The 26,676-nt window shown below is 36.1% G+C and overlaps 1 protein-coding gene across 6 annotated transcripts in view; it reads left to right on the forward strand.

Annotated features, from left to right (window-relative positions):
* CCDC172 (coiled-coil domain containing 172) overlaps positions 1–26,676 on the forward strand; it is a 69,279-nt gene that overhangs the window by 29,941 nt on the left and 12,662 nt on the right. For all 6 annotated transcript variants that reach the window (XM_003994438.6, XM_045040728.1, XR_006587346.1 and 3 more), the window contains exons 6-7: positions 13,731–13,832; positions 14,191–14,293. In XM_003994438.6, coding sequence (XP_003994487.4) covers positions 13,731–13,832; positions 14,191–14,293 — 205 coding nt within the window. The remainder of the gene's footprint in view (positions 1–13,730; positions 13,833–14,190; positions 14,294–26,676) is intronic.

Consider the following 26,676-nt stretch of genomic DNA (forward strand, 5'->3'; position numbering starts at 1 on the left):
GATGGCTATTATCAAAACAAATCAGAAGTCTCCACAATATGATATTCACAATGTTCAGGATGCAATCCAAAATCACTCGACCTCTGAAGAATCAGTGAAATGTGACCTAGTATCAGAAGAAAACCATGAGATGCCAAACTCACAGTGATCTAGATATTGGAATTATCAAATATTTTATAGCAGCTATTATTGAGCTGTGCTCAATGAATAAAGGAAAATGCACTTGCAATAGATGAAAAGACAGGTAATCTCAGTGGAGAAATAGAAAATGTAAAAAAAAGAACATTTTAGAATGTCACAATACATTATCTGAAATAAAAATGTCACTGATAAATGAGGAGTTAAGATGGTGGAGAAGTAGGGGGACCCTGGACTTTCCTAGTCCCTCAAATTCAGCTGTGTTGAGGTCAGATCACTTAGAACACCCAGGAAGTCGATCTGCAGACTGGCAGAAGGATCTCCAAGGTTGGAGGGAGACAGTGTGGTAGTTGCGAGGTACATAGAAGTGAATTGAGGGGAGAGGAAAACAGCAGTCCTGAACCCTTTTCATGGAGAGACAAAAGGGAGACTAAGAGGGGTTAAGGGAGTGCGGCATCAGTTTGCACAAGAGGAAAACCTCTGTGGACAACAGACTGGGGAGTGAGAAGTACTGAGTGTTGCAGGGTTCTTTTTGCAAACGGTCTTCAGAGCTCAAACTCTGAGGCTTTGGAAGTGCCTTTCTCCAGAGTGGAGCTGTGGTGCAAGCTCCTGCGGGGAGGGAGCCGGCCCCAGACTGCAAAGCATGGTGTAGAGATCTCTGGGGTGCATTAAGAGAGAACTTTCCCTTCCTGGAGTACTTTTGGAAGAGGGTATATTGCCTCCCCAAGGACAAAAGACCCTGAAACTGCCAGCAAAAGGCCTTTTAACAGTAGGGGGCAGAGGTGCACCCAGAGGGAATACAACCTTTGCTGCTTTTAGCAGTGCTATACCATAGATTCCATAGATTGCACAGGTGTGGGCTTGATTTTCAGGGGCAAAGAACTTCAGAGTGTGGAGAAACTCTATTCTAGAGAAGGGGGCTGGGTCTGAAGAGCCAGGGACTTTAAGACTTGAGTTTTGAATCCCAGCCTCACACCAAAGAAAAGATGCAGGAGAGTTGTGGTGCAGGGTGAGTCGACTGCCCTCACAATTCTGTGAGGGCTACCTGAACAGTAGGGGGTGTGACATCTCCAGCCAAGGGATGAGAGATTGAGGTGGTGCCATTCCCCCCACCCCCATTATCAACAAGATGGGACTTCAGAGTGCAACACAGTGGCCCCCAGTGGAGGTGGGACCCACTTACACCAAACCCTATCCCCCTATGCCTGGCAACCACTTATTCACTGAGGTAAGACTGATGCTGAGCCAATGCAGCAGGCTTCTCTTCCAGAAGACCAGAGCAGCCAGCACCCTGTGTGAACCAAGTATACTGAAAATCGAATGCTTCAAAACAGCATCTGCAGTTCTGGTGGAAACAGGATCAGACTTACTTTTATTCTTTCTTCTTTTGTTTTCATTTGGAATCAGGTTCATGTGTCTTGTTTGTTTTTTAAATTTCCTTCTCTTTTTTTAGGATCAAGCTTTTTTTTTCTTTCTTTTTTTCTTTTCTTCTTTTCTTACCCCCCCCCCCTTCTTTTTCTTTGGAATCAGCCTTATAGTTTGTTGTTGTTGTTGTTGTTGTTGTTGTTGTTGTTGTTTTTACGTTTTGTTGTTGTTGTTCCCTTTCCTTTTATCTTTTTTGGGGATCAGGGTTTTCTTTCTGTTTTTTTTTCCAAACAAATTAAAGCACATTTTAATGACCAAATCAAAGCTCACCTAAAGGTCCAAACACCCCACACAGCAAGTAAGGAAGAACTCTGTGGAGTACTGGCCAGTGGGAAAAACCAGGCAAAGCACAACAGCACAGTGCACACAGCTTACATCAGAAACACTTCCTGAAGTGCCAGGTTCTGAAGTGTATGAGCCCTTTTGAATATAGCATTCCTCTCAGGTTCAGGAAATACAACAAGCATTTAAAACATGTAGAAGACAGAAACGTAGCCAAATGACAAGACAGAAGAAGTCTCCCCAAAAGAAAGGTCAAGAAGAAATTACAGCGAGAGACTTGCTCAGAACAGACATAAGCAATATATCTGAACAAGAATTTAGAACAATACTCATAACTACTAGCTGGGCTTGAGAAAAAAAAACATAGAAGACACCAGAGAAACCCTTGCTGCAGAGATCACAGACCTAATAGCTGAAATCAGAAATGCTATAACTGAGATGCAAAACCAACTGGATACAGTCACAATGAGGGTTGAAGAAACAGCAGAGAATAAGTGATACAGAAGATAAAATTGTGGAAAATAATGGAGCTAAAAAGAAAAGGGAAAGGAAACTATTACCATGAGGGGTGATTTAGAGAACTTAGTGATTCCATAAAATTAAACAATATCCATATCATAGGAATCCCAAAAGAGGAATCGTGGTAAAAGGCATAAGGTTTATTTGAACAAATTATAGCTGAGAACTTTCCTAATCTGGGGGAGGAAACAGGTATTCAGGTCCAAGAGGCGCAGAGAACTACCCCCAAAACCAACAAAAACAAGTCAACACCATGATATATCATAGTGAAACTTGCAAAATACAAAGATAAAGAGAGAAGTCTGAAAGCAGCTAAGGACAAAAGGTCCTTAACCTACAAGGGTAGACCCATGAAGTTAGCAGACCACTGAAACTTGTCAGGCCAGAAGGGAGTGGCAGGAAACATTAAATGTGCTAAGTTAGGAAAATACGCAGCCAAGAATTCTTAATTCAGCAAGGCTGTCATTCAGAATAGAAGGAGAGATAAAGAGTTTCCCAAACAAACAAAAACTAAAGGAGTTCATGACCACTAAACCAGCCCTACAAGAAATTTTGGGGGGACTCTTTGAGTGGAGAAAAAAAAGAAGACCAAAGCAACAGATACTTCAAAGGACCAGAGAACATCACCAGAAACACCAACTCTACAGGTAACACAATGGCACTAAATTCTTATCTTTCATTATCACTCTGAATATAAATAGACTAAATGCTGCAGTGAAAAGACATAGGATATCAGAATGTAAAAAAACAAAAACAAACAAACAAACAATAAATAAGATCCATCTATATGCTGCCTACAAGAGATTCATTTTAGACCTAAAGACATGTGCAGATGGAAAGTGAAGGAATGGAAAAACATCTACCCGTCAACTATATATTAAAGACTGTAACAAAAGATGAAGAAGGGCATTATATAATTAAGGCATCTATCCATCAAGAAGATCTCACAATTTTAAGTATTTATGCCTCCAACTTAGAGAACCCAAATACATAAATCACTTAACAACAAACATAAGGGCATTGATAATAATACCATAATAGTAGGAGACTTTAATGTCCCATTTACAACAATGGACCGATCATCCAAGCAAAACAATGACTTTGAATGACACACCAGACCAAATTGACTTAACAGGTATTCAAACCATTTCATTCTAAAGCAGCAGAATACACATTCTTCTTGAGTGCCCATGGAACATTCTCCAAAATAGATCACATACTGGATCACAAATCAGCCCTCAACAGGTACTAAAAGATTGAGATAACACTATGCATATTTTCAGATCACAACACTATGAAACTTGAAATCAACCACAAGAAATAATTTAGAAAGCCCTCAAATACACAGAGGTTAAAGAACATCCTACTAAAGAATGAAGGTGTTAACCAGGAAGTTAAAGAAATTAAAAAAAAAAAATACCTGGAAGCAAATGAAAATGAAAAAATGACAGTTTAAACACTTTGGGATGCAGCAAAGACAGTCCTCAGAGGAAAGTATATTGCAATTCAGGCCTATCTCAAGAAGCAAGAAAGGTCCCAAATACAAAATCTAACCTTACACCTACAGGAGCTCAGAAAGGAACAGCACATAAAGCCTAAATACAGCAAAAAAAAAAAAAAGGGGGGGGGGATAAGGATTAGAGCAGAAATAAATGATAGAAACAAACAAAAACAACTAGCAAAACAGGTCATGAAACTATGAGCTGGTTCTTTGAAAAATAAACAAAATTCATAAACCCCTAGCCAGACTTATCAAAAAGCAAGGACCTAAATAGATAAAATCATGACTGAAAGAGGAGAGATCACAACCAACACCACAGAAACACAATTTTAAGAGAATACTGTGAAAAATTATATGCAAACAAACTGGGCAATCTGGAAGAAATGGACACATTCCTAGAAACATACAAACTACTAAAACAAACAGGAAGAAATGGAAAATTTGAACAGACCCATACCCAACAAAGAAATTCAATCAAAATTCAAAGATCTCCCAACAAACAAGAGTCCTGGGCCAGATGGCTTCCCAGGGGAATTTTACCGGACATTTAAAGAAGAGTTAATACCTATTCTTCTCAAACTGTTCCAAAAAAAAAAAAAAAAAAAAAAAAAAAAAAAAGAAAGAAAAGAAAAGAAAAAAGAAATGGAAAGAAAGTTTCCAAACTGATTCTATAAAGCCAGCTTTTCCTCGATTCCAAAACTAGATAAAGACTCCACTCGATCTCGCGGTCCGTGAGTTCAAGCCCCGCGTCGGGCTCTGGGCTGATGGCTCAGAGCCTGGAGCCTGTTTCCGATTCTGTGTCTCCCTCTCTTTCTGCCCCTCCCCCGTTCATGCTCTGTCTCTCTCTGTCCCAAAAATAAATAAACGTTGAAAAAAAAATTAAAAAAAAAAAAAAGGGGCGCCTGGGTGGCGCAGTCGGTTAAGCGTCCGACTTCAGCCAGGTCACCATCTCGCGGTCCGGGAGTTCGAACCCCGCGTCGGGCTCTGGGCTGATGGCTCAGAGCCTGGAGCCTGTTTCCAATTCTGTGTCTCCCTCTCTCTCTGCCCCTCCCCCGTTCATGCTCTGTCTCTCTCTGTCCCAAAAATAAATAAACGTTGAAAAAAAAAATTTTTTTTTAAATTAAAAAAAAAGACTCCACTAAAAAGAGAATTACAGGCCAATATCCCTGATGAATCTGTATGAAAAAATTCTCAACAAGATACCAGCAAATCAAATTCCACAGTGCATTAAAAGAATTATTCACCATGATCAAGTGGGATTCATTCCTGGGCTGCAGAGCTCATTCAATATTCACAAATCAATCAACATGATGTACTACGTTAATAAGAAAGGATAAGAACCATAGGAACCTCTCAATAGATGCAGAAAAAACATTTGACAAAATACAGCATCCTTTCTTGATAAAAAACTTCAAGAAAGGATAGAAGAAACATGCATATATGAAAGACCCACAGCTAATATCATCCTCAGTGGAGAAGACTGAGAGCTTTCCCCCTGAGGTCAGGAACACAACAAGGATGTCCACTCTCACCAGTCTTTTTCAACATAGTACTAGCAGTCCTAGCCTCAGCAGTCAGACCACAAAAAGAAATAAAAGACATACAAATTGGCAAAGAAGAAGTCAAACTTTCACTCTTTGCAGATGACATGATACTCTACATGGGAAACCCAAAAGGCTCCACCAAAAAACTGCTAGAACTGTTACATGAATTCACCAAAGTCTTAGGATACAAAATTAATGTACAGAAATTGGTTGCATTTCTATATACCAATAATGAAGCAGCAGAAACAGAAATTAAGGAATCGATCCCATTTACAATTGCACTAAAACCATAAGATAACTAGGAATAAACCTATTCAAAGAGGTAAAAGATTTGTATGCTGAAAACTATAGAAAGCTTATGAAAGAAATTGAAGAAGACACAAAGAAGTAGAAAAACATTACATACTCATGGATTAGAAGAACAAGTATTGGTAAAATGTCTATACTATCCAAAGTAATCTATACATTCAGTGCAATCCCTATCAAAATAACACCAGAATTCTTCACAGAACTAGAACAAACAATTCTAAAATTTGTATGGAACCAGAAAAGACCTGAATAGTCAGAGTATTGTTGAAAAAGAAAACCAAAGCTGGACGCATCACAATTCCAGACGTCAAGCTGTATTACAAAGCTGTAATCATCAAGATAGTATGGTACTGGCACAAGAACAGACAAATAAATCAATAGAACAGAAGAGAGAACCCAGAAATAGACCCATAAATGTATGGCCAACTAATCTTTGACAAAGCAGGAAAGACAGCCAATGGAAAAAAGATGGTCTCTTCAGCAAATTATGCTGGGAAAACTGGACAGTGACATGCAGAATAATGAAACTAGACAACTTTTTTACACCATACACAAAAATAAATTAAAAATGGATAAAAGACCTAACTGTAAGACCGGAAATCATCAAAATCATGCAGGAGAAAACAGGCAGCAACCTCTCTGACCTTGGCACAGTAACTTTTTACTAGTCATGTCTCAAGAAGCAAAACTGAGCTATTGAGACCTCCTCAATATTAAAAGCTTATGCAGAGTGAAGAAAACAATCAACAAAACTAACATGCAACTGACAGAATGGGAGGAGATATTTGCAAATCACATATTGGGTAAAGGGTTAGTATCCAAAATCTATAAAGAACGTATCAAACTCAACACCCAAAGAACAAATAATCCAGTAAAGAAATAGACAGATGACATGAATAGACACTTTGCCAAAGAAGACATCCAGATAGCTAACAGACACATGAAAAGGTGCTCAACATCACTCATCATCAGGGAAATACAAATCAAAATCACAATGAGATACCACCTCACACCTGTCAGAATGGCTCAAATCAGGAACTCAGGAAACAACAGACGTTGGCGAGGATGCAGAGAAAGGGGAACATTTTTACACTGTTGGTGGGAATGCAAAGTGGTGCAGCACTCTGGAAAACATTATGAATGTTCCTCAAAAAGTTAAACATAGAAATACCCTATGACACAGCAATTGCACTACGAGGTATACAATGGATACAAAAGTGCTGATTCGAAAGGGCACATGCACCCCAATATTTATAGCAGCAGTATCAACAATAGCCAAATTATGTGAAGAGCTCAAATATACATTGACTGATGAATCAATAAAGAAGACATGGTATATATGTACAATGGAATATTACTCATATATAAAAAAAATGAAATCTTGCCATTTTCAACAGCATGGATGGAACTAGAACGAATTATGCTAAGTGAAATTAAGTCAGAGAAAGACAAACATCATATGATTGCACTCATATGTGGAATTTAAGAAACAGAAACAGGTGAACATAGGAGAGAGAAAAGAAAAATAAGATAAAAATAGTGAGGAAGGGGGCGCCTGGGAGACTCAGTTGGTTAAGCATCTGACTCTTGATTTTGGCTCAGTTCATGATCTCAGGGTTTGTGGTTAGAGCCCTGTGCTGGGCTCTGTGCAGGCAGTGCAAAGCCTGCCTAGGATTCTCTGTCTTTCCCTTTTGTCTCTGCCCCTCCCCCCTCAGGATAAATAAATAAACTTGGGAAAAAAAAGAAAGAGGGAGGCAAACCATAACAGAGTCTTAAATACACAGAACAAACTGAGGGTTGCTGGAGGGAGGTGGGTGGGTGGATGAGCTAAATGGGTGATGGGCATGAAGGAGGGCACTTGTTGGGATGAGCACTGGGTGTTAAATGTAAATGATGAATCACAGGTTCTACCCCTGAAACCAATACTACATGGCATGTTAGCTAACTTGAATTTCAATAAATTAATTTAAAAAATAAAAATAGAAAATAAAAATGATAAAATGAGGATAATATTACCTAAAAAAATGTCTCTAAATGAGCTTAATAGCAGAATGGAGCTTATAGAAGAACCAGTGAACATGAAGATAGATTGATAGAAATTGTCCAATCTGGAAAAGCAAAGAAAAATTAAAATGAAACAAAAAAAATAGAAACTTAGGGACTTGTGGGACAGTTTTAAAAGGTCTAACATTCATGTAATTGGAGTCTCTGAAGGAGAAGAGAGAGAATTAGCAGAAAATATATTTGAAGAAATCATGGCAGAAAATTTCTTAAATTTTCTAACAGACAGTAATTTACATATTCGAGAAAATAGCAAACCCAAACTGGATAAATTCAAAGAAATCCAGGCCTAGTCACATAATAATAGTCAAGCAGTTGAAAAGCCAAAGATAAAGAGAAAATCTTGAAAACAGAGAACAATAAATCTAATGACTATGTACCTGTCAGTAGAAATGATGAAGTCAAGCAGACAGTGGAATAACATCTTGAATATATTGAAAGAAAATTTTCTCTATCCAGTGAAAATATCCTTCAAAAGTGAAGTTACAATAAAGACATTTTCAGATAAATAAAAATTAAGGGAATCCAATGCCATCATGATTCAACAAGATATGCTAAAGGAAGTCCTCTAAGTAGAAGCAAAAATGACACTAGAGAGAAACTCAGATCATAATGAATTAAAATAATCAGAAATTGCAAATATAAAGATAAATATAAATACCTTTTCTTCTCTTGATTTTAAAAAATGCATATGATTGCTTAAAGCAAATAATATATCATCTTGTGGAATTTATAATGTATGTAGAGACGATTTGTATACATGTGTGTCACTTGCATATGTGACAGCTATAGCAAAGGACTGGAAAGGGAGACTGGTAAATGGATCATTACAGTCCTATATAACTCTAAGAAAACCAGGAATAGAAGGGAACTTTCTCAACCTAATAAAGAACCTGTATGAAAAGCCTACAGCTACTATTACACTTAATGATGAAATATTGAACACCAATATTATACATAATGGTGACATATTAAATACTTTTCCACAAAGATTGAGAATAAAGTGAGGATGCCCATTCTTATCACTTCTATTCAATATGGCCCTGGATGTCCTAATAATTTTAACCATTTCAATGAGGCAAGAAGAAGGAAAGGTATAAAGATCAGAAAGTATAAAAATAAAATTGCCTCTATTTAAGGTTACATGATTATATAGAAAATTATAAGGAATTTACAAAATAATTACCAAAATTAGTAAGTTAATATAATAAGGTTATAGACTACAAGGTATATGTTTTAAAATTACTTGAATTTTTATTTATTTTATTTATTTATTTTTTATTTTTTTTTAATTTTTTTTCAACGTTTATTTATTTTTGGGACAGAGAGAGACAGAGCATGAACGGGGGAGGGGCAGAGAGAGAGGGAGACACACAATCGGAAACAGGCTCCAGGCTCTGAGCCATCAGCCCAGAGCCCGACGCGGGGCTCGAACTCACGGACCGCGAGATCGTGACCTGGCTGAAGTCGGACGCTTAACCGACTGCGCCACCCAGGCGCCCCAAATTTTTATATACTAACAGCAAACAATTAAAAAGTGGAATAAAAATACCATTTAAACAGAATCAAAAAAACAAAATAGAAACAAATTTAACAAAAGACATCAGGGATTTCTACACTGTAAACCACAGAGCACTGCTGATAGAAATTAAGGAAGACCTAACTAAATACATCTATCATGTTCATGGATTAGAAAACTCAATTTTGTTAATAGAACAGTTCTCTTCAAATTGATCATAGGTTCAAGAGAATCTCAGTAAAAATCCCATCAAATTTTATTATGCCTCGGATGCTGATTCTAATATTTATATGGAAATGCAAATTACTTAGGATAGCCAAAACAATTTTTTAAAAGAACAAAATTTAGGGATCTATACTCCCTGATTTCAAATTTTGCTAAAAAGGTATAGTAACCAAGATAATGTGTCATTGGCTTGAAAATAGGCACGTATGTACCACTGGAATGAAGGAGTCCAGAAATAGCCTTCTGCATAGAGGGTCAATTGATTGTCAACAAAGGTAGCATGGCAATTCCAGGGAGAAAGGACAGTCTTTTCAGTAAATGGTGCTGAGACTATTGACATCCGTTGTGAAACAATTATTCTTAAATCTTCACGCCATATTAAATTAACTCAGAATGGGCATACACCTAAAGATGAAAGCTAAAATTATGAAACTTCTAGAAGAAAACATAATAGGAAATCTTTGCCATCTTGGGATAGGCAATGAGATGAGACACAGAAACGTGAACCATAAAAGAAAAAAACAATTACATTGGATTTAAATTTGAAAAAACACTATTAAGAAAATCAAAAGACAAACCACAGGCTTGGATAAAATATTTGCAATACGTATATCTGCCATTGTACTGTTATCTAGAATATAATGAACCCATACAAGTTAATAAGGTAACACAACTGATTATGAAAGAGGGAAGAGATTTGAACTTCACAAAAGGGCATACACTGAGACCAGTGACATATGGAAAGATATTCAATATCTTTAGTCTTCAGGAAAATACAAATTTTAACCACAATGCAATATCACTGTACATTCATTTAATTAAAATTAAAAAGACCGGTCATATCAAGTGTTGGCAAGAATGTGGAGCATCTGGAATTCGTATAGTAGTGATGGGAATGTGAAATAAATGGTACACACTTTGAAAAATTATTTTGCAGTTTCTTAAAACATTAAGCATACATTTACTGTATGACCCAGTCATCCTACAACTAGATACACCAACGAATTGAAACATATGTCCACACTAACTTTTTAGTAACTTTATTCACAATAGCCAAAAACTTAACATAACTTAAATGTCCATTAGGAGGTAAATGGATAAACAAAATTGGTATATCCATGCCGTAGGAATACTCAGTGATGTAAAAAATAACAAATCTGCTCATAGACATCATGGATGCATCTCAAAATGATATTGTTAGTGAAAGAAGCTAGATACGGAAGAACACACACTACGTACAATGCAAACTGTGTGTGACAACAAGCAGGCATGTGACAAGTCAACCAGTGGTTGCCTGGGTGAGAATGAATGAATTGCAAAGCAGCAGAGGAAGCTTTAGGAATTGATAGGAAGTGTATATACAATTTCTTGATTGTGGCGGTGGTTTCATGAGTGTATTGTGACAGCCAAAACTCATAGAATTGTATGCTGTAAATGGATGTACTTTCTGTAAATTATTCGTCTATAAAAATGATGAAGAAAAAAGTCCTTGACACCACAAACACTGTAGGAGCCCTGTATTTTGTATCCTTTCTTCCAGAAATATGAATTTATTTTAATAGATTTGCCTCCATGGTACCTGGACCAAAGACCAATGCTGTTGGTCTTTGTACTTTCACAAAGCCTGTCTCTAAGTATTTTTTAACATTTTTACATGAGACTTTAAACTCTGTAATGGCAGGACTTTGTTTTATTTAATGCTCTGTCTCCAACACTATGAAAGAGATAATTATGAATTAATGACTGCTTCAAAAGGAGAAGTACAAAATGGTGTGAGAACATATAATAAGGGAACTTAATGTGAACTAGGAGTTGAGGAAGATCTCTCCGAGCAAGTGACGTCCAGACTGAAGTCTGAGGCCGATAGAGATTAGTCAAGTGACAGATCTGAGTGTAAATGTTGAAAAGTTGTGTCTATAAGTCAAAAGTGCTGAGAGAGGTTTGGCTGGAACTGTTAAATTTGAGCGTCACCCAGGAAAAATGTATTGAAAGAAAATAATAGAACCCAGGATTTTCAAAGCAAGGAAAAGGAGGCAGGAAACATTACTGTGTGACAACGAATTCACCTACAGGAGGGAGTGTTTGAGGGAGTGATCAACCCACATTACTTGCTGCCAAACTGTCACCCATAAGGACTAAGAAGCAGCAAGAGGAGGTCCCTGGTGAGCTTTAGAGAAAGCAACAGATGGAGGAAGTAAGAAAGGGCAGAAACCCTGTCGGGATGAGCACTGGGTGTTGTATGGAAACCAGTTTGACAATAAATTTCATAAAAAGAAAGAAAGAGGAAGGAAGGAAGGAAGGAAGGAAGGAAGGAAGGAAGGAAGGAAGGAAGGAAGGAAAAAGAAAGAAAAAGAAAGAAAGAGAGAAAGAAAAAGAGAAAGAAAGAAGGAAAGAAAGAAAAAAGAAAGAAAAGAAAGAAAGAAAGAAAGAAAAGAAGGAAGGAAGGAAGGAAGGAAGGAAAGAAAGAAAGAAAGAAAGAAAGAAAGAAAGAAAGAAAGAAAGAAAGAAAGAAAGAAAAGAAAGAAAGAAGAAAGAAGGAAAGAAAGAAAGAAAAGGAAAGAAAAAAAAAGAAAAAGAAAGAAAGAACCAGGTCGTAAGACGGGTTGAGCAGTGGCAGCAGAGGAAATGGCGATCATGAGCGCACACAAATCCTTGAAGCGAAGTTTCTCTGGAGAAGACAGAGAGTTTAGTAACCCAGAGGGGTATGAGGTCAATGGAGGGTTTTTACTGGGGAAGTGTTTTTTTTGCGACGGGAGATATTTGAATATATTAAATGCTGATGGATCAAAACCCATGGAGAAGTAGAGTTGAAAATTCAAGAGAGAAGCTCTATCATCGTATGATCTAGCCTCAGGAATTGGGTAGCATCACTTCTACCTCATTCCGTTTATTCAAAACAGATCACTGAGGTCGGCCCACACTCAAGTGGAGGGGATTAGACTCAACTTCTTTTTTTTTCAGGTTTGTTTGTTCATTTGTTCGTTTATTGATTGATTGAGACAGAGAGACAGAGTGCAGGAGGGACAGAGAGAGAGAGAGACAGAATCCCAAGCAGTCTCCGCATTGTCAGTGTGCACTTCTCAGTTCCCAGAGAAGATATGAAAGTGCACAGGTAGAAGGACTGGTGGTGATTTCAGAAGAAAACAAAACAAAATAAAAATAAAAATCAAGAAACAACCAACATGACCATCAATAAGGGCCTCTCACTATCTGAGTATATATCTCCCTATACTTCTGTGACTATATTTGTGTGGCAAAATCTACTGAAGAAACTGCTAGATCAGAAGAAAATATTAAGGGACTCAAGCCAAATTATACTCCTTAAAGCACGGAATTAATTAATTTTCCTACCAAGTCTATAAGTGAGTGCCTGTTTTCCTATATTATTATCCTATACCGTTACCAGTCTGGGCATTATCGCTGACCTTAATCTTTGCCAATCTGACAGGTAAAAATATTATTTTATGTGTTGGTTTAATTAGCATTTCCTTGATTTTTGCATGATGTTGAATTTCTTTCTCTGAATTTATTGACTGCTTATATTTTTATTGTCCTGTGAACAGTCTGCTCATATTCTTTGTTCATTTTCTGCACTTTTGTTCTGATTTATATGAGCTCTTAGTACATTAGGGAAGTTGGCTACTAATTTAGTGTCGTGTGCTAGAAATTTTGTGTCCTGATTTATTGTTTACCTTTTGAAAAATTAGGTGAATCTTAAAGAATGAATTGGAATTTACTGTGGGAATAAAGAGAGGAAAGGCATTCTAGGTAGAAAAAATAGTATTACCAATACTATGGAGGTTTATAGCCATATAGTGAGTACTGGGGAATGCTATTTTAAATATGCTTTAGTTATGAAGGGTAGAGTTTTCTTACTATCCTATTTGGAATCTTGTTTTACTTAGTGATATTACATTCTTTGGAATTATCTCTTGGTGGTCCAACCACCAACGAATTCTTTTGTACCTGGTTGTTGCTTAATGAATCCTGGTCAGTTTACTAGAAACAGTATCTAGATGGCCAGAGGAAGCCTTTTGGGGCCTAGAATTGACCATATAATGCTTGAATTATTATTATTACTACACACGCCCCCCCCACACACACACACGTGTGTGTGCGCGCACACACAATGTTAATACCTGCTGACGTATTTAAGGCAAAGCCTAAATAGTTAAAATGTGATTTTTATTTGTCTATTTGTTTCTAGAAATGAAGACAATGGAACACAATAGTGGCCAGTTAAGTGAACTTCAAAAACAAAAGGATGAATTAATACAAGAATTATTTACTCTGCAGAGAAAACTTAAAGGTATTATCTTTATGAGCTAGTTTATTTTGCTGATTAATATAGTTATATACACATAACAGGGTCATAATATTCTTTCAGATTGTACTAATTTATTGGGATATAGTATTATTATTGGTATAAAAAAAGAATAGGTAAAATACTGAAATGATTAGTGTTAGATCTGGTATTTTTAATGTCATAAATTTTGTTAAGATCTTTTTTGTGGCTTTAGTTGCTATGTTAAAGTAGAAAAATAAAAATCATTAGTACATACATTTTATATGAAGCACCGAAAATTAGAGTATTGTTCTTATGAATGAATGAAGGTAGCTCTTCTGTTTATTTTTTAAAGATTGTAAGCATTTTCTTAACTGTTTAGTTTTTGAAGATAAAAAGAATGAAGCCATTTGTACTACCAAATACCTAGAGGCAGAAAAAGTAAAAATCAATGAAAAGCCTCAAAATGATGCTGAATGCTTAAGGTAAGAATTGCCTATTACATTTTGGTATAAAATCTAGTAATTTTTCAAGTTGTCAAAGAGATTTGAGCATAAAACTGAATGTGTAATTTAAGTTCCAAATAAAGACATTAATTCCTTCTATGTGTATTATGAAACATGCTAATGAGAAAACTCTTCACTAACTAAAAAGAACTATATGTAAGTTTCACAGGGTATCAGGTTGATAATACTGAAATCAGTTTTATCTTTCTGCCTCATGGACTCAGTGCTATTCACATACCAATAGATTAAGACAAAGTATTGGTTCCACAACCCCCTTTTTGTTATTTGTAACTTTTTATTTTTATTTATTTTTTAATTTTTTTATGTTCATTTATTTTTGAGAGAGAGAGAGAGAGAGAGAGAGAGAGAGAGAGAGAGAGAGAGGTGAGCAGGGGAGGGGCAGAGAGAGAGGGAGACACACAATTTGAAGCAGGCTCCAGGCTCTGAGCTGTCAGCACAGAGCCAGATGCGGGGCTCAAACCCACAAACCAGGAGATCATGACCTGAGCCGAAGTTGGACGCTTTAACCGACTGAGCCACCCAGGTGCCTCTATTCATAACTTTTAAAAAAAGTATTGAAATTATTTTTTATCTTTTTAGATATAAGGGGGGAAAATCACAAATTCCTATTTTTCTTGAAATTTATTACTACCAGTTTGGTGCTGAAAGAACGAAATGTATTTTTTGTATGGAACGTTTAGATGCTTTTTATGCATTTGGATAATGAAAGAAAGGCTGGCGTTTGAAATAACACAGTCATACACACAAGGAGAAAACCTTCGGTTTATTAATTTTACTATTATTTATTAATAATTCAATGTTATATTTTCTGGCTTAATTTCAAAGAAGTTCATATACTTTCTAGGCTAAATATAAGGAAAGAAACCTCATTACTGAATCTATGAGAAGCAAATGAAGTCTTCTTTTACATAAATCATATAGAAATATGTCCACTAGAGCTGAACAAATGCTTCATATTAGCAGTGTATTGCTTTAGGCCATACTTTTAGTAGATTGTGAGAAAATATTTGCAATTTAATTTTATGTTAAGTTTTATAAGCATGAAATATCAATCTCTTGGGTGATATGTGTGATGCAGAATGCGTTTCTGTAATGACAATCTGCTCATTGATTTTTTTTGCGCTTTTAAAAATGATAATGCCCACTGGTATCATTATGGTTAGTAGTGTAAGGACTTCCGATGTGAACTCCAGTTTTGTGGGTTTATCACTCAGTCATAAAAATTTGCCCTGGGTTAAAATTAAACACACAAAGTCTGTTAGAGTGGTTTTTTCCTTCACAGATGGTGACAGGAAATTTGAATAGAAAGAAACATCAGTCTGTATACACTGTCCATTTTCTGCATTTTAGCAGTTATTTACCAGTTCCCACTTTAAATTGTTTGATATGTGTAGCTTATTTTGCCAACTGGTATGTTCTATAAAAGTTATTTCAAGTATAAAGAACCAAGTCAAAGTACTGAGTGTAAAGATTTTAGGAAATAGGGCCATAAGTCTCATAATTAGTATAACAAGAGTCTTATGATGGCAAGAAATGATATGACATTTATTCCATACTATGAAGGCCAAAATTAAGTTGGTTTTATCCCTAACTTTGGAATATTCTGTTCCATTTGAACATTCTGTTCAAATGTATACTGAATTCTGTTGCCTTTTTCCTAAATTTTCAGGTTTAACTTCTATGGGTATAGATGCTATATTTATGGCAGGGTTTCTCAAACTTCACACTGTTGACATTTTGCACCAGGTTATTCTTTGTTGTGAGAGGGCAGTCCTATGCAATTTAAGACGTTTAATAGCATCCCTGGCCTCTGCCCACTGGATGCCACTAGCACCTTCCACCCCCAGCCTTGACAATTAAAAATGTCTCCAAATATTGCCAGATGTCCCCTGGGCAGAGAGGGGTGGGTAAAATTGTCCCCAGTTGAGAACCAGTTTTATTTTAAGGTTATTATAATTGTACTTCTACTTTTATTAAACTTGAACCAGTAAGAAAGCAATTATAAAAAAAAATTACTGTTTATTTGTATGAGCTTATTGTTTCTACTTTTAGTAATTGGAAATTTTTATACATATTTTATTCTGTCTACATTATTGGAATTCTTTTATAATTATTTTTTAAGTCAATCTGCCATGTTCAGGTTATTTGTTGGACACTATCGTGATGTCATCCATTATTGTAGAGACTCGGTACTTACATTCACAGTGGTTTGATGGTCTCTGCTTTAGGTAATCTTTTCCTGTTTGTAAATACCAAGATGCTTATTTATTTAAAAGGTTCTATTTTGAAGAGTGTGGGATCATGTTAAGTCAGCTAACTTGTAGAATATTGCTGTGATTAACACTTAAATCAAAGGTTGGGTTAATCCCTAAGAAGCTCCCAGAAGGTTGTACAATAATGACTGATCTAGTTGTTGTGATTTTTGTTTCTTTTGTTTTGTTTTGTTTTTTTCATATAGTTCAGGGAGGATAGAAATGATAAATCTCAGGTGCTTAAGAGACAGTAACCATAGAGATTAAGATTACAAACCCCTTGGAATCTCAGCTCCACTGTTTACTAAGTGAGTAGTCTTGGACAAACAATTTAACTTGTCTGTACCTCAGTCTCTAGATCTATAAAATGAGGTTCATAATAGCACCTACCTCGCAAGGGTATAGTAAAAATTAAGAACGGTGTTTGGAACATAGAAATGCGCTATAATTAGGTATAATTATATAATTACTTACAATTACATTTTGACTTCATATTATCCATGTGGATTTCGTGACTTTCAAGCTTTTTTCTCATTTTTCCTTCCACCTGTCCTTTAAATGCAGGGGATCCCTAAAGGTTAATCATTGATTGTCTTCTTCCTTTGTATTCTTTATGGGTGACTCGTATGTTGTAATGGTTTTAATGATCACATATAATTTCCAAATATTTGTCCTGAATCTCTCTTTCCTAAGTTCCGGTCCTGAATACCCAACAGTTTGATATAATCATAGATCTGAAGTGATGCTGCCCTGATTAAATAAGCAAAAAAGCAAACACAAAAGTTTTATCAGAAGTTCAAAGGTTTTGTCTATGACCATACTACTCCGAACATGCCTGTTCTAGTCTGGTCTCAGAAGCTAAGCAGTGTCGGGCCTGGTTAGTACTTGGATGTGGAGTTCAAAGGTCTTCGTAATCTGTGCCCTATACTACTATTGCATCAGAATACCATTTACGGAATTCCAAATATGCCACAGGACTTCTTCACACCTCAGTATCTTTCTTTCCTCTCCATGAGCTAAAATCTAACTTAGTCCTTAAGGCCCAGCTCACGTGTCATTTTTTATGGGTTTTGTTCAAACCTAAAATGTAGCAGGCATTTTTGACATATTTACAAACCTCATCATTCTCACCCTACCCTAATCCATTACCAAGTTTTATTGATTTGTCTGCAAAATATTTCTTGAATCCTTCCAATTTTCTCTCCCCGTTGCTAACATCCTAGTTCTAGCCACTACCCTCTCTCACCTGGATCACAGTAAGTATCTCTTCTTCTCTACTTCTTCTCTCCCACTCATCCACTCTTGCACAGGCTGATCCATTGTAAATTGAATCATGTCATCCCCTTATTAAAATCATTCAATGACTTCATAATGAACATAACAAAACCTAAAGTCCTTAGTGTGGCCTCGTCACAATATAGCCTCTGACCATCTCCTTGATGTTATTTTCAGCCATGGTCCCCTCTTCACTATGCTGCCTCAAGCAATCCAAGCTTTTTTTTCCATTTGAGGACCTCTGTCTCTACCTTTCCTTCTCCCCAAGTTGTCTGCCAGCACTTCTGCCTGCCTGTCTCCTGCCTAGGTGGAACATACCCTGTCCTTTAGATCTTGGTTGAAATGTTTGCTCAGAGAAGCCCTCCCTCTGTTATTTTTTTAAAATAACAACCTGTATTTTTCCTTTATAGCACGAATTCTGTTTTGTAATTACATATTTATGTGATTTATCTTGTTAGTATCTCCTCTGCCATGTGCTCAACAAGAGGAGGGATCTTGTCTACTCAGTTTACCATTGCATACTCAGAATCCAAGACATTGGTACAGAGCTTGGCATATAGTAGGCATTAAATAAATAATTCTAATAAATTATGAAAACTCTCCTCTACTTTTCCTTTCTCTGTGTTCATAGAGAATATGTTTGTAATTCTGTTATATCATTAATCATATTCTATGATAGTTATGTGTGTCAACCTATCCCACTTGACTGAGGATTCCCTCTACTTCCTGTTCATTTTTCTATCAGTCTCACATCTGGCACAATCAAGGGCACATGGTGTTCAATAAATGTTCCAGCGATTGAGTCTACATATAATTTTATTTTCACTACAAAGAAGATAAAGTCCTTCACCTATTTTGAATGTGATTTACAAAGGCATGGTATATTCCCACCACTGGGAGAGCCCCATGGAATTCTTTTCTTCACTCCTGACTTTTACGGGTTTAACCCCCCCAGCCTTTCCCCAACACCCGCCTTTCTTTTTCGAAGGTGAGGACGAGCAACTCAGTCTGACTGGTGAGTTTGGCAAGGTAAGCTGGAGCTAGCCCCTTTCTTTGGCCTGTCTCTTTGGAAGGTGGCCTACCTCACATAGTGTATGTTCCACTCTGCTCCTCTGTCCCATAAGCTTCACAGTGATAGGACTACATAAGAGAAAGCTTGTGGCGTCCAGTTGTGCCTTTAATGGTGTGTGTATTACCTTAGTCTAATTCTGGGGCTCAATATTAGTCAGTCCTTTGCTTGCAGATATAAGCCACATTCTCCAGTGTCTGCCATATTCGTAGTAAATGCGATATCTTCTGCTTTGCTTATTTCTCAATAGGGCAGAACTCAGCGAGGAAAGAAGAATGTTATATACTGGGCCCTTTCAAACTCCCAACAGAAAATATTTTTTTATTATTACCCAACACCAGGGTCAACAAAATACAGCTCTTGATCATGACTTTTTATTTGCTCCAAATAGTGACATGCCAGACAACTTGAAGCATTTCAGGCATTTTTCTTACCCGCAAAACATCTTTCTAGAAGGTTTTACATTTTTTTTATAACCAATATTTGTGCCTGTTTAATACAACAGGAAGTTTATTTCAGAAACAAAGCTGCAGAGTCAACAGCATGGGGCTGTCCTTCTGAACATTTGAAGATAGTGAGGCTTTGTGAAGAGATATTTGCAATGGAAACTGCACAAAAGTTAATATACACCTCCTACTGAGAGACTCTAAATGCATTTATATGAAGTAGTAAATCAGTGCTGTTGCCTTTTCAGTGAAAAAGCCATCCAGTTAAGTTGGATGTAGAGGTCACATTGATGGTCCTTCAATTTATAAGAAGGCATAAATACAGGATGGTATTCAGACACTCCCAACCTCTCTGAAAGATACACAGATAAATGTGTATATTTACACACATTTATATTTTTTGTTTTACCAAATGTGTAGAGGTGTTTTTAAATTTTGAGAGTAGGTTATGTTGACTGAATCCAAAATTCAAACACTACAAAAACGTAAAACATCAAAGTCTCCTCTCTTATCACCTTACTCCAGAACCCCCCCCCCCCCCATGTAACCATTGTTGAAAGTTTGACATGCATCCTTTCAGGGTTTATGTATCTGTGTGTGTGTGTGTGTGTGTGTGTGTGTGTGTGTGTGTGTGTATGTGTGTTTAGCACTTACTGGGCTGCAGTTTGCTTTATTACTTAGCAAAATATTATGGACGTTTCCCATGTTGGTTTGTATTGATCAGTGTCATTCTTTTTTACTGTTAATGCATGGAGATGCCATATTTATGTAGCCTTTCTCCCTCTGATGGATGTAGAAGAGTTTTTAAAGTTTCATAGTTGAAAACATTTTTATACATGTATCCCTAAATATTTATGGGGGTGTTTCTATAGCATTATTTAGGATAAGCATTATTGGGGCACCTGGATGGCTTAGTTGATAAAGCGACTGGCTCTTGATTTCAGCTCAGGTCATGATCTCACAGTTTATGAGCTCAAGCCCCTCATTGGGCTCTATGCTGACAAGCACAGAGCCTGCTTGGGATCTGTTTCTCTCTCTCTCTCTCTCTCTCTCTCTCAAAAATAAACATTAAAAAAAAACCAGAATAAGCGTTATTTAGTAGAGTAACAGGGATTGTTATTCAGGTGACACTGAGAAAATAATGCACATGTATTTTGCAGTACTCTGTGTTATCAATAAAAATGAACTCTATGTGGGTAAGTATAACAAGATCTCAACAGTAAAGTTTCTGGAAAATACTAGTCAAATAATTATATATCTATAGCCAATCCATACTCTCTCTCTCTCTCTCTCTCTCTCTCTCTCTCTCTCTCTCTCTCTTTAGCATTTATAAAAAAATGAAAATCTCCATTTAATTCCAGGATTATTCTTAGCTATGTTGAATATTTCTGTTGACTCTGCATCTTTTCTAGTAAAACTTCATCATTTATTCACTAACAGAAGTGTCTCTACAGCATTGATTATGTAGCCTTCAACCTAATAGAAATCTCCTGTTTTGTGAACTCTTGGCACTTTCTATAGTTATTAAAGCTTCTAAGTAAATACAAGGGAAACTTTGATGACAGAGTCAATTGATTATTTTAAACATTATATTCTGATATAAATGTGACTATTCGTAAATGTTCCTACACTTTGAAATAATTTTGCCTATTTATTGTACAAGCCATGTATAATGTTACAATAATCATTTTCAAAAATCATTGGTGTCTTTGAAGGAAAACAGATTTTTTTTTCCGTTTTCATATGTTACTTTTACGAATAACCCCTTTTGGCATGGGGGTAAGGAAGGTGATAGAAAGTATGTGGTTAAAGAAGATGCCTAATTCAGCTCGCCCAGGATTTGCAATAATAGCTGTTGGCAGGACCCCACTCTCTTTTACCTCCTCCTCAACAGATCTCTCTGGTTCAGACTGACACACCTGTGAAGGTTCGTAACTGTCTGCTTGTGGCCTGGACTGAAGAAAGGATAATTAGGACACCAAAACCCTGATTTCACACATTCAACTTTGAAGCCTATTTTCAGAAATAAATTGTACATGAGAGAGGATGACCTACATGTCTTAAAAAATAGTATGTGTTTAAGTGGCGCTAAAATAATTTTCATATGAGTTAATATACAGAAGGAATACTAAGACAGTCAAGCCAAGGAAACACTAGCAAAAAGTAGACAGAACTACTTGTTAAACCTCTGGTGTGATCAAGGAAACCAAAATGTGTAAGATTAATAGACTTAGCATGTAAGATTTAAAATTTCATGTGTCAAAAAAGTCAGCATCATGGGATGATAAACTGGGAGAAATTTATAGTAATTATGACAAACAACAGATAACAGCTTACCACATAATCAGCTGATGAAAAATCAGTCAGAAAACACTAAAGTCGATAGTTTTATTCATGTATTTATGAATACATTGTATCATACATAGAATGCATGCTTTGTATCATACACTATATAAGTTAGTAGGGATAACAGGGCAAATAAGTCAAATAGTAATGCAGTTATACTGCTTACCAATTAAATGCAAATTGAAACCAGTAAATACAATTTTTCTATCAAATTTTGAAAGCCATTCTTAAATGACCATACCAAAATTGACAAGAGTATGGTATGGAGATAATACATTGCTGTGGCAGTATTCATTGCATATGTTTGGAATGCAATTTTATGTACATAAAATAAATCATTGTAAGCACTTAAAAATATTTATGCCATTTAATCTAAGAGTCCACCTCTGAGCTCTATCTTAAGGAAAACAATTCTAAGTACGGAAGAAAGTTTATGTACAAAGGTGTGCATAGAAATGTTATTTATAGTAGGAAAACGTAGAAAACAACTTATAAATGAATGATTAAGTTAACTCTGATGTAGTCACTTGGATCACTGCATGTTTTTCTTATATGGTATGAACTGGCATGTGTAATTAACTGGGGGAAATGTAAGTAATAACATTGAGCAAAAGAAAAAACTAGGAAGTAAGTGTACATAGTCCCTATTATAGGGAAACAAAAGACCATGATGAAATATACCTAAATTTTAGTGTCGTTTGAGTTTGTGTACCAGGACTTTGGGTGAAGTTTTTCCTTCTTTCCACTTAAATAGTACTTGTGTACAGTTCTATAGCTTAAAAGAGTGTTCTTCCAGTAAAGGCTTTTCTTTAGCGCTCAGAAGTAACACAAAAATTGGAATGGCGCAGGAAATCATAAAAATACATGGAACATAAGTTTTGCAAAGCTAACTAGCAATATTGGCCCATCCTTGTCATTATTTGATGATTCAGAGAAAGGTGACAATAACCAATGCAAACTGCCCTTAGTTATTGTGCAGCAGGTGAAGGAAGTCCTTCTTGACTCCTATAGGCAATCAGTCTATGCACTGAAGCATGAGATCTGCTTACCATTATATGGCTTTGGCTAGCTGCAAATGTATTAATATTCATACCATTATTATCTAGCCTCTTTTAAAGCTAGCAACAGCAATTTTTTCTTTAAGTGCAGATCTAAATTCTACAGCTTGATTATATGCTGAATAGTGAAATACTTCCTATAATTTGCTCTAACTGCCCTCCTTAATTTCAGTAGTCTCTCATTTTTATTGTTAGCTAACTGAAAGGGAAAGTGGTCACTGCCCAGTTCTGATGGGCATAAACAGTCTTAGGGAACCTGCAGTCCGTTTGAACTGAAAAGAGGGAGGAGCAAGTATGGATGGTATGATGGGAAGAAAGATCTCTACTATTTTATTTGAAAAGATAAATATATTCAAATGAGGTCTGAAGTACATTTTAGAGCAGCCTCCACAGTACATTGTAACTCTCCATTCAGTTTTCCACTTTTTAAAAATATTCATTATAAGGCTTTTATGCTTGTGTAAACATCTAATGCTCAAAAATTAATAACTTGTTCTATCTTTCCTATGTAAGCATTCCTTCAGGATTCCTATTTACTATTAAATTCATAGAAGTTTAGAACACAATGAAGTTCACATATATAGGGTATTGTTTCCTTTTCCATCCCTACAATCATGTTTTTCTTCCCTAACTATGTGTAAGGTATGAAGTATAATAATATAATAGGCACCTGTGAACTAAACTAGACCTTGCATTTAGCCATGGCTCCTCCTTTATTCCATACCCTTCCTTACTCCACATGTAATTGCTGTCCTACACTGTGTTTCATTTCCTTGTGTGTGTGTGTGTGTGTGTGTGTGTGTGTGTGTGTGATATGGCATTTAGTCCATTTTCTTATATATAATTTTCTTTGTTACCTTACGATTTATTTAAATTTATGCCATACATTTATATATATGTCTGCATATTGTTTATTTTTGTTTATATTTGAGTTATGTAAAAATGGTATGATACTGTTTTTATTCAACTTAGTTTCTAAAGCTCGCCTATGTTGTTGAGTGTAGATATGTGAATATATCACAACTTTCTTTTCTCTTTTTTTTTTGTTTTTTAATATTTTATTTATTTTTGGTAGAGACAGACAGAGCACAAGTGGGGGAGGGGCAGAGAGAGAAGGAGACACAGAATCCGAAGCAGGCTCCAGGCTCCGAGCTGTCAATACAGAGCCTGATGCGGGGCTCAAACTCACAAACTCAAGACCATGACAGCCGAAGTCAGACGCTTAACCGACCGAGCCACCCAGGCACCACTCTTTTCTCTTTTCAATGCACATTTGGGTTGCTTCCAGTTTTTGTTTTCACTGGCAGTGCTCAGGTGATCATCCTGGTGCACACGCGTAAGAGTTAAAGTTTTACTCCTGGCAGAACTGCTGCATATAAGGCACATGAATGTTGAACTTTACATGATAACAACAAACTATTTTTCCAAAGTGATTAAACTCGTTTATATTTCCATTAGCACATGATAAAATTTCCCACTGATCTCCAACTTCTTCAATACTTTATTTTCAGACTTACTAACTTTTGCCAATCTCAGGGACATAAGATGGCATTTTGTGGTCTTGATCTGCATTGCCCTACCATCTATGTCATTGAGCTTCTTTTCATATGTTAATAGACCATGTGTTTTCTTTTCTGTAAAATGCTTCATACTTATTTTGCTACTGGGTTTTTGAGTATTTGTCTTTTACTGGTTTCTAGAAGTTTTTTATTTTTATATTTTTTAATAATTTTGGATTTTGTCTATTACACATTGAAGATATCTTCTCCCAACTTATGAAGCTTTTTGTTTTTGCTTTGTGTTTTGGAGTTCTTTATATTGTTGTGCTTTACTGGAGTTCCTACTTTTGCTGTGGTTTAAATTATCAGTCATTTTTTGTTGTGGTTAGCATTTTTGTGTCTTGTTCTAGAACTCTTTCCCCATCTAAGATCGGAAGGATATTGTCCTATATTTTTTCTAACAATTTGTAAGGTTTGCCTTTCACATTTAAGTCTTTAGTTTATATGAAATTGATTTTATGTGTATAACAAGATCCATTTTTATTTTTTTGCACATGGATAACCACTTGTCCCAGCAACATTTATTGGATGGTTTCTTCTTCCTCTAGTGATCTACAGTGTCACATCTTTTATTAAAAATAATAAAATAACATGGATATATTTCATATTATACTTTCTCTTCTGTTTCATTGGTCAGTTTGTTGATTTCTGCGTAAGACTGTGTTAATTACTACTAAATGCATACTATTCCATTTTAACTAATTACTTGATAAGGAGTCATGATACAAGGTATGACACCCCCTTTGTCTTTTTTGGTCTTCATCAGGAGCATGTTGGCTATACTTGGCTGTTTACTTTTTATGTACATTTCTTTTTTTTAATGTTTTTATTTTATTATTTATTTTGAGAGAGTGTGCATGTGTCAGTGGGAGAGGGGTAAAGAGAGAGAAAGACAAAGAATTCCAACCAGGCTCTGTGCTGAGAGTGTGGGGCCTGACATAGGGCTTCTCCCCAGGAACCTTTAGATCATGACCTGAGCTGAAATCAAGAGTAGGATGCTACGGGGCTCCTAGGTGGTTCATTCGATTAAGTGTCCCATTGGCTCGGGTCATGATGATCGCAGTTCCTGAGATTGAGCCTTGCCTTGTGTGGGATTTCCTCTCCCTCCCCCTCCCCTGCTTGCCCATTTTCTCTCAAAATAAATTAAAAACTTTAAAAAAAAAAAAGAGTAGGACATTTAACAGACTGAGCCACCCAGCCCAGGTGTCCTTATATACAGTTCTGAATCAACTTACCATATCCATGAAAATCTGTTGTGATTTTGGTTACAGTTGTACTTACTATCATAGTTACTTTTGAGAGACTTTATGTCTTTATTAAACTGAGACTTCCTGTCTATGAACTTAGGATACCTCAATTTGTTTTTCTAATATCTTTTAATAAAACTTTAGAATTTTCTGTTTGTCGATCTTGCACATCATTGGTAAGTTTTAATTTTAGGTACCTTGCAGTGTTGGATGCTGTTGAAAATGGTGGTTTTAATTTAAGTGACATGTTCTAATTGTTTATTGCTGGTGCATGGAAATATAACAGATTTTTGTGTTTTGACTTTATGACCACTATCTTTGCTAAGCTCTGTTTCTTAAGAAAATTATTTTAGAAGATTTAAAGCACATACAAAGGTAAAAAAGAAAAATATAATGAATCTTATGTACTGATCACTCAACTTTAACAGTTATCAGTTTATGGCCAGTCATGTTTCATCTATGTCTCCACTTGTTTTTCTTCTGTATTACTTGAAGCAAATCATATACATCATATCATTATTATATATTTATCTTAGTATGTCTCTTAAGAAATAACTTTTAAAAACCATGGAGTCCATAATTACACACAAAATAATTAATAGCAATTGAACAAATAATAATTAACTGATATCAAATATCTAGTCAGTATTCACAGTTACAATTTATAGGTGTCAGTTTTTTGTTTGTCTGTATTATGTTCTAGATAAGGTCTACATATGACAGTGACCTGATGTCTTTTAAATCTCTTTTAATCTTGGAGCTCCCCTATTTTCTTTTATTTTTTAAACTTGTAATTTATTTGTTGAGGAAATTAAGATTTAAACACATTTTTTAACATTTATTTATTTTTGAGAGATAGAGACAGAGCATGGGTGGGGGAGGGTCAGAGAGAGAGGCAGACACAGAATCTGAAGCAGGCTCCAGGCTCTGAGATGTCAGAGCCTGATGTGGGGCTTGAACCCATGAGCTGTGAGATCATGACCTGAGCTGAAGTCCGATGCTTATCCGACTGAGCCACCCAGGCACCCTAAGGAAATTACATTTTTTATCCTGTAGAGTTTCCCACAATTTGGATGTAGTTGATTATGT

The sequence above is a fragment of the Felis catus genome, chromosome D2 (genome assembly GCF_018350175.1).
Source record: "Felis catus isolate Fca126 chromosome D2, F.catus_Fca126_mat1.0, whole genome shotgun sequence".
Taxonomy (NCBI): domain Eukaryota; kingdom Metazoa; phylum Chordata; class Mammalia; order Carnivora; family Felidae; genus Felis; species Felis catus.